Genomic DNA, 9,278 nt, shown 5'->3' with positions numbered 1-9,278 from the left:
GACAGATGTTCAACTGCTGGAGTAACCAGATGCCAAGAAGGGTGATGAATAGGCTAGTGTCAGTCTGGCGATGAGCATCGAGAGGGTTGAGAGGAACCTGTTCATGGCAATATTCTGTGCAGTATCTTCATCAGTGACTTTTATAAGAGAGTATAACATGCTGGTGAAATGTCTTCGCAACACCAAGCCGTTAGGAATATCTAATACATTAGATGTTAATACCTGGATTTAGGAGGGTTTTGATAAACTAGAAAAATGCCTCAAAATATATAAAGAAATGAAATTTCATCAAGACAAAAATCAAATCCTGTTCTGAGTTCCAAAAACATAATTGTATAAATCCAGAATGGAGAGATGTGGCATGATAGTAAAGCATATGAACAAAGATTTAGGACTTTTAGGTGTTTGTAAATTTCATTTGAATCACTAGGTGTGGCTACCTAAAAGTAATAGCATCAATAGATGAGTGTATTGTTCAAAGCCAGATAGCTATGCCCCTGGCTGGGTTGTTCAGTTGGTTAGAGCGTCATCCTGATATGCCAAGTTTGCAGGTTCAATTCCCTGTCAGGGAACATACAAGAATAAACCAATGAGTGCACGAACCAGAGTTTCTCTCCCTCTCTTTCTCTACTTCTCTCTCTCTCTCTCTCTCTCTCTCTCAAAATCAATCAATAAAAGATAAAGTAAAAACAGACAGCTATCCTACCCTCACTGCTCAGGCCATTGGGCCTGATCTATGCAGTTCTGGGTGCAACAATATAAATGGGACCTTCTTCGAGGAGAGAAATGGCATTGGAGTAAGGTGCAGAAGGGCTGAGAATGGAAGACTTCCGAAGGCTGTTTCTAGATGGTTGAAAGGTGTTCCATAGGGAAGCATAACCAAGCCCCTTGATGAGTGGAAGTTTCAGAGAGGTGCCCTTCCCTTGCTATGCAGAAGAGCAGTCTGGGTGCTGAAAGTTTCCTGCCACTAGGAAGGGTGAAGCAGTGGCAGTGCTTGTCGGGCACATTGTAGAGGAGATTCCTGTAATGGATTGAGTCAGACCAAATACAGACACCATACATTTCATTGAGTACCTGCTTGGTACCCAGCGTTTTGCTAGACACTAGAGACTAACATGACTTCTGCTTCTGAATTTTCATGATTCTAAATGAGCGAAGAATGTATGGTGAGTTTGGAATGGTTCAGGAAAACTTTAACATTTTGCTGATGTTCTTAACTAGACTTTTGCTGTCCAACTCAGTACCCACTACCACATGTAGCTGTTTAGCACTTGAAAAATAGCAAGTCCAAACTGAAATGAGCTGTAATGGAAATACACATCTGATTTTGAATAATTCGAATGCGCTTTTTATAGTGATTATATATTTAAATATAATATTTTGGACATAATGGGTTAAATAAATATATTCTTAAAACTAATTTTACCTGTTACTTTTTTAAATGTGCCTACTAGAAAGTTTGAAACTACTTTTGTGGCTTGTATTATATTTCTCTGGGAAGTGCTCTCTATAATTTAGGTTTTGGAGCTCATCTAACTTATAAATGTTTGATTTTTCTCTTCTTTGTTTGTAGACCTGAGAAGATGGCTAAGCTCCCAGTGATACTGGGCAATCTAGACATTACAATCGATAATGTTTCCTCAGACTTTCCCAGTAAGTGTAAGTTCTGTGTAATAAACAGACAAAATTTTATTTGTTTTTTTTTTTACTTCAATTTGCTTGTTTTTAATTTTTCAGATTATGTCAATTCATCATACATTCCCACAAAGCAATTTGAAACCTGTACTAAAACTCCAATCATGTTTGAAGTAGAGGAATTTGTGCCCTGCCTAGCAAAATATACTCAGCCGTACACCACCTATAATAACCACCTTTATGTTTATCCCAAGTACTTGAAATATGACAGTCAGAAGTCTTTTGCCAAGGTGAGTATAAAGAATGAGGTTTCATTTTTGGAATTAAATTCTCTTGGGTTTTGGTTTCTCATGTACTTTTATAAATATTTATATATCCTGGCTTTTTGTCCCCTCCTCCCCTTTTTTTCTTTACATATGCTGCAGGCCAGAAATATTGCTATTTGCATTGAATTCAAAGATTCAGATGAAGAAGACTCTCAGCCTTTGAAGGTTTGTTTTTTATATATATTCCCATTTTCCCACTTTAATAATGCAGTTGCGTGATATGGCACAACTAAAGGAGTCTGGCACATTTTAATTGACACAAACACACAAATACATGACATCACAACATATAACCACACATGCTGAACCTTACGGAATATGGAATAATTGAGTTCTTATTCCTAATTCACTATTTCTTTTTTGTTATACATTTTAGGGGTGAAGGGTTCTTATGCATGTTCAATTCAGTAAACACATTGTGCACCTGCTATGAGCCAGGCATTGTATGGATGCTAAGAATTATATTAGTAACATTGACAATATAAATAGTATTGATAATAATAATAGATTGACATTTATTAAATGTTTATTATAGTATGGTGATAATAATAGTAGTATATTATTGATGCTTACTGGGTGCTCATTATATTCCAGGCTCTGCTCTTAGAGCCTTATAGGTACTAAACCCCTGTAATTCTCATAACAGTCTTTTGAGTTAGGTACTATGAATATCTGCATTTTTTAGATGAGGAGATTAATGCACAGAATTTAAATAAATTGCTTAGGGTCATACATTAGGGGAACTGATGTTCAAACCCAGGCAGTCTGGCCCCAGAGGCCAAATTCCTTACTGAAACTTTATGAAAATGACTTTGCAAGAGGGGAAGGAGACAAAGTTTCAGAGAACAATGTAGTATAGTTTCACCCTCAAGAAATTTTGTAATTTAGTGGGAAAAGACAGATATGAAAAAAAAAGCTCCTGGCATACAGAAGGTATTAAGAGGGTTTATTTTACAAAACTGAGTAATTAGAACAGAAAAATGCTGAAGGGACACAGAGGAAGGAGTTCCTCATTTCTGGAAGGATGCATGAGAGTTTGCTTGGGGCATATAGAAGGGAAGATCCCTGGGAGAGAATGGCATAAGCAGAGGCATGGCAGTGGGAAAGGGAGCCGTGAGCAAGGTCTGGTTCAGAGAGCTCAGTGGGTGGGAGGGGAGCTGGAGGGTGAGTTGGGCCCAGGACTAAAGGGCTTGTGGGTCTGGAGTCTTCACAGGGAGAAGAAATCCATCAGAGATGGCTAAGCTTTGCTGTGGGAGTGCTCTTTGCAACACATCTGAGTTTAATTTCTTACTCTATTCATTGAATGCTGGTGTTTCCCTTGCTAACTCTGATTTCAGTGCATTTACGGCAGGCCTGGTGGGCCCGTGTTCACAAGAAGCGCCTTTGCTGCAGTTTTACACCATCATCAAAACCCAGAATTTTATGATGAGGTAAGATTTTCAAGGGAAAATCCAGTTTAACCCATTTTAAGGAAAACTCAAGTTCTTTGCTTAGTAAAGCAAAATTCAAGGGGAGGTGCATACTATGCTGAAATGACAGTGATAGAACTAAATGTTGAATTATCTATTTTCCATAATTTTTTCTAATTATAAAAGTAATGTATTTATTGTAAAAAATTAAAACTTGGAAAATGCAGATAATGTAGAAAAGAAAAACTTAAAAATCCCTCCTCTACCACTACCACAATTAATAATTCTGATATAGTTTCTTTCAAATTCATACTTAAGTATAGTTACATCTGTTGGACCTTTCTTATTGTTGGGTTTCCTTATGTAAAATTATATGTAGGTCATTAAAACTACTATATGAATTCTACTGGTAAATGTTCTACCCTGGTTTTTCACCATGCCTGGCTGGTGTTAGGTTAATGTAGTGGTTTCTCTCATGTGTTTTCCAATTCCTTCTGGAATTTAAATATCGACTTTTCTAGTTTTGGTCAGTCATGTCTTAGTCTGTTTGTGCTGTTATAACGAAATACCACAGACTAACTGGCTTATAAACAGCAAATACTTATAGCTTACAGTTCCGGAGGCTGGGAGTCCGAGGTCAGAGTGCCAGCATGTCAGTGTCGCAGGTTCTCAGGTGTATTCTCGCATGGTGGGAAGGGCTCAGGAGCTCTGTGGGATCTCTTTTATATGAGAGCATTAATCCCATTTATGAGGGCTCCACACTCATGACATCATCACCTCCAAAAGCCCCTATTAATACCATCACCTTTGGGGGTTAGAACTTCAACATGTGAATTTGGGAAGGGGTTGGGGCTGGGGAGGGGAGGACACACAAACATTCAGCCCATAACAGTATAACATTGTATCAAGGATCCATTTCTTCCTTAGCACAATTTACAGTCTCAGATTTCTTTAACTACAAATGTTGCTATTAGTTTGGAGACCAAATGCACCCTTAGGCATTGGGTGACACGTTGTGTGGCTGCTGTCACCAAGAAATTTTGTTGTTCTGGAATATTAGAAAAGTTGTTGCTTTGTTTTCCTTGCAGATTAAAATAGAATTGCCCACCCAGCTACACGAAAAGCACCACTTGTTGTTCACATTTTTCCATGTCAGCTGTGATAATTCAAACAAAGGAAGCACAAAGAAGAAGGATGTTGTTGAAACACAAGGTTTGAAATTTCATTATCCCTTTGATTTTTGACAACTTAACATTAGGTTCTTAGATTTTATTTTGATATGAATTTGCATTCTTTTGCAAAGGAGTTTTTAGATGATGTTCGTGAAGGTAGCATGCCTGGTTCGTATATGTAAATTTCTATAAAAGGTAATTTTAGAATTCTAATCCCAAAGCAGTCAAGGTTCTACAGAGATTGTATTCAGGGTCTCTTCAATTTCTTAACCCTAATTGATATTAACAGTTCTTGAAAATCAGGTAATTTAGTAAGATTGGCTTTCTTTCATCAGTTTCCGTACACTTACAGTGAATCTGTTTTGTTCTTTGTTTCAACAGTTGGCTATTCCTGGCTTCCTCTTCTGAAAGATGGAAGGGTGGTGACCAATGAGCAGCACGTTCCTGTCTCAGCCAATCTCCCATCTGGCTACCTTGGCTACCAGGAGCTTGGGATGGGCAGGGTATCGGAATTTAAGATTGATTTATCCCATTCCTTCACAAAACATTAAAGATCAGCTAAAGCAACAATGACACACAAAAAAAGCACATAGTATTTTTCCCAGTCTTGGCATTTTGGTTTTCGTTATTCATTTTCAAGTAAACTTAGGCCATTGGGAATCAGTGATATTAACAGTGTCACAGTGTAGAATTATAGTTCGGGCATTTTAGTATAAGCCCAGAAGTAGCAATGCCTCAGCAAGGACATGAAGACTTGGAGATACTGGATAAGGAAGAAAATCTCTGCGAACTAGCCATGCTCAAATAAAGATGCATTCTTAGGGTCATGCAAATGGTTAGGAATTATCTTCCAACATAATGTAATAAGTCCAGTAAGCAAATATCTCATCCACATGGTAGCTCGTTCTGATTCATTAATGCCTGAATTGTCTCTGATTCCTCCTATTGGTTTGTTGGTTTTGCATTTTTTTAAGCTGTCTTAGATTATATAGACTTCAGTTTTATAAGATGCTCAGAAAAGGTTTTTGTTTCCTCTCATTTTGAATGGCTTTTAATGTTTCTCTACATTTTAAATAGAGCCAAATGTGGGCCCATATTATGAACAGATAGTTAAAATATTCCAAAATAAGGTTAAATCATGTAACATTCAGTTAGAGTTCCTAATCTGAACATGAGAAAATTGAAGGTTTCTGAAACTAAAAATAGGCACAAACAGATATTGACCCTTTGACTGTGCCAGGAGTACTTCCTGTCCTATTCGCTGTATCTGGTACCTTGTGCCATCACTTTCGGAGCCCTGAGCTCGAGTTTGGTTAAGTCATTGGTGGAATAGGATTCTTTCCCTCTCAAATGGACAGTAATCCTTACAGCTGCAGCTCAACAGGAAAGATAACTTATAAAATCCAGGAAGAAGAACATTGCACTTGGGGAAAGAAAGCGGGCAGGAATTAGTGTTGGTATCATCCCGTTGTTAGCCAGGCATAGGCATGACTATCAAGTCACCAGAGCTGTTGGGGCTTCCGCACCTCATCAGGGCCCTTATTCAGGATGGCGATTGAAGCCAAGATCACTCATCTGTTGGGATATTTTCCCCCCCATATTTTTCAGCATTGTGGTCCAGAAATTAAATGGGTCGATGGAAGCAAGCCACTGCTGAAAGTTTCAACTCATCTGGTTTCTACGGTGTATACTCAGGTATGCGCTAGTCCGTTAAAATTAGCAGTGATTGCTTTGTGAATGAGTTGGTATAATTTTTTTTCAAAACAAAAGTCTAATTGACATGTTCTATGGATATATTTTTACTCTATAAGTCCTCTTTTGAAGAAAGGAAGTACAGATAAGGTGCTCATTGGTACTGAAATAAATGAAGAGTACAAGTAACATTTTTTAAGTTTTTCTCTTTTGTTGGAGGATCTTTGGAAACGTTTTTTAAAATTTGTTTTCATTTTTATCTCTTTGATACTTGCATTTTTATATGATCAGTTTTCATAGTCTAAATGAAACATGCATGCTGTAAGAAGCAAATACTTCTATTTCTATAGCAGATATGCTAATAAACTTTTTTTTCCCCCTTCCCAGGATCAGCATTTGCATAATTTTTTCCAGTACTGTCAGAAAACTGAATCTGGAGCCCAAGCCCTAGGGAATGAACTTGTGAAGTACCTTAAGGTATCAGGTGGCTTTCTTAGTGACCCTTTTTTAATGAGTTTGGAGTTGATTGGGTTTTCTCTTTGGTGGTGCTCTTAGCTAGATACTCTCGCACCATCAGCTTCTGTATGGTTTGAGATAGTGCTAAGAAGGGCACTCAGAAATAGTGCTCCTCCTACCTTCGTCCTAGTCCCACGCATACTTTTCTCCGGCCAGACCTGAAACACACTGTTCCCTGCATAGGAAACCCCTCACTTACAGAGGCCGCTCGTGTTGAGTACTCCCTGGGCTCACAGCGCAGAATCAGGCATTGTAGTCTTACCATTAAGGAACTTCTGGTTCATTGTAGGAGATAACACAAGCTTCGAGAATGCATAGCAGGTGGGTTCAAAACAAAACAAAACAGATAATGCATGCCAGCAACCCCAGCCTTGTGCAGGGCCAGGGACCCTCCTAGAGTCCTTGCACATGGGAGCAAGCAGGGCTTCTCTAAGGGAGTTACATCCAGAACATGATTCCAGGGGAACATTTTTAAAAGGAAAGTAACTAAAAGGGCATTCTAGGCATGGGGGCAAAATGTAAGAAAGGTGAGAACTGCAGAAGTTTGTTTGATTTAAGCAAAGAAATTGGACTGGGTAATCCTGAAATCACTGCTGTGCCCAATCACCTTTGGGCTGCCTCAGAGAGAGCCAGGTGACTTGAAGAAGAACCTTTGTATAGGTTTCCTATTGGTTCTGTAAGAAATTACCACAAACTTGGGGGCCTAGAATAACACAAATTTATTATCTTACACTTCTGTAGGTCAGAAGTCTGGTATGAGCCTCACTGGGCTGAAACCAAGGTGTTATTAATAGTGAGTTTCCTTTCTGGAAACTAGGGGTCAATCTGGGTTCTTATCCTAAATGCTGCCTTCATTCCTTGGCTTGTGGCCACTTTGTCCATCTCAAAGCCAACAGGTTGCACCACTGACTATTCTTCCTTAGACACATCTCCCCCGACTCTCCTCTTTTGCCTCCCTCTTCCACTTTTAAGGACCCCTGTGGTTACACCAGGCCCACCTGACTAAATCAAAGAGCGTCCTCTGATCTTAAGGCCACCTGGTTAGCATCCTTAATTCCCTTTGCCATGTAACATGTTCACAGACATGGACTTCTTTGTCCCTTATCCTGCCTGCCACTGCCTCCCTTTTGCTTTAGAGACACTTCTTCCATCCTTACTTGAAACTGAGTGAAAATTGCTCAGTGGAAATTGGTTTAATGTCAAAGGATAACTCGGACTTTGGTATTCCATGCCTGTAGAGCCTGCATGCAATGGAAGGCCACGTGATGATCGCCTTCTTGCCCACCATCCTAAACCAGCTGTTCCGTGTCCTCACCAGAGCAACTCATGAGGAAGTCGCCGTCAACGTGACACGGTGAGAGAGGTGTAAGGTGGACACTCTCCTTCCCCTTCGGTCTATCCACATCTGGAGCATAATCATACATATCCGGATGCTAGTGTGTGTTAAACATTATATTTAAGGCATATGTAGAGGTCTCATCTAATTCTTTGTTTCCTGTGGTGCCAATAGCATCATCATTGTTCTACTGTGATAATAATGAAATGTTTCCATTTTCACATTACTATTCATTGCTTTATTCATTCCTATGGTGTGTAGGGTCATTATTCATGTGGTTGCCCAGTGCCATGAGGAAGAATTGGAGAGCCACTTGAGGTCATATGTTAAGGTATGTAAAATGAACTGTCCCAATCATTTAAATCTGTGGCTCTCCAATTTTCCTTCTAAGAACTTATTTTTTAAAAATCTAGTTATTTGGGGGGTAGATTTGGGGGTGAAACTTAATACCTCTGCTTTCTCTTCTGTATCACATAGCCAGTGCTCCCACCTAGATGAGGGGAAGTCCAAAGAGGGCAGCCTTTCATTTACTTACTTAGTATCATTTTGTCAACTACATTTCTTCTTATATGGGTGCTGTACATGATGTGGAAGTTTAAAGAAGAGTATTAACTCACTCCTAGCTAGGCCTCTGGCATGGCTTCTTGTCTTCATTTTTCTTTTTCCTGCCTAAAATTCCCAGGAACACTGCTTCTCCCAAGATAGGAAGGTTAGCTCTGGCCTCCATCTACATGCTGGGATAAATATCAACAAGGTCTTCATTTATGGACAATATTCAGTAAACATGGTGGCTGCGATTGTTCTAAACAGTTGCACACATTCCATTTAATCTTTGACAGTATGAATTTTAGCTATGAGTTCATTTAAAAAGTGAAGTTCGGGTTGTTCAGGGAATCAGTTCCCCAGGGTCATGTGACACGTTTCCTGAAGTCCTTAGGAGGTGGAGCTGTGGGCTGGAGGACCACTGACCTGAGTCAGGTGATTCACATATTTAGGTGGGTCCCCGAAGACATCCTGAGCTCCCTCTTTCTGTCACATGACAACAACCCTTCCCACCTTCCGTTTCCACACCTTCCTCTCCCACCCATGCGATTGTACCTGGGTCCCTGATCCTCCTCCTCTGGAGCCTCTTCAGCTTTCAGCTCAGCTTGGAGAACCAGTGCATTAAAGCATCTTTCCCTTTTCTTCAAAG

General features: G+C 39.6%; 1 protein-coding gene across 5 annotated transcripts in view; it reads left to right on the top strand.

Moving 5' to 3' along the window:
• The window catches only part of DOCK9 (dedicator of cytokinesis 9), a 208,256-nt gene that overhangs the window by 126,362 nt on the left and 72,616 nt on the right, over positions 1–9,278 (top strand). For all 5 annotated transcript variants that reach the window (XM_014531223.1, XM_014531224.1, XM_014531222.1 and 2 more), the window contains exons 22-25: positions 6,151–6,237; positions 6,622–6,711; positions 7,989–8,104; positions 8,348–8,417. In XM_014531223.1, coding sequence (XP_014386709.1) covers positions 6,151–6,237; positions 6,622–6,711; positions 7,989–8,104; positions 8,348–8,417 — 363 coding nt within the window. The remainder of the gene's footprint in view (positions 1–6,150; positions 6,238–6,621; positions 6,712–7,988; positions 8,105–8,347; positions 8,418–9,278) is intronic.

The sequence above is a fragment of the Myotis brandtii genome, unplaced genomic scaffold (genome assembly GCF_000412655.1).
Source record: "Myotis brandtii unplaced genomic scaffold, ASM41265v1 scaffold796, whole genome shotgun sequence".
In the NCBI taxonomy this organism is placed as follows: Eukaryota; Metazoa; Chordata; class Mammalia; order Chiroptera; family Vespertilionidae; genus Myotis; species Myotis brandtii.
Note: the sequence above shows the minus strand (reverse complement) of the source record. Positions and strands in the feature narration are given on the sequence as shown.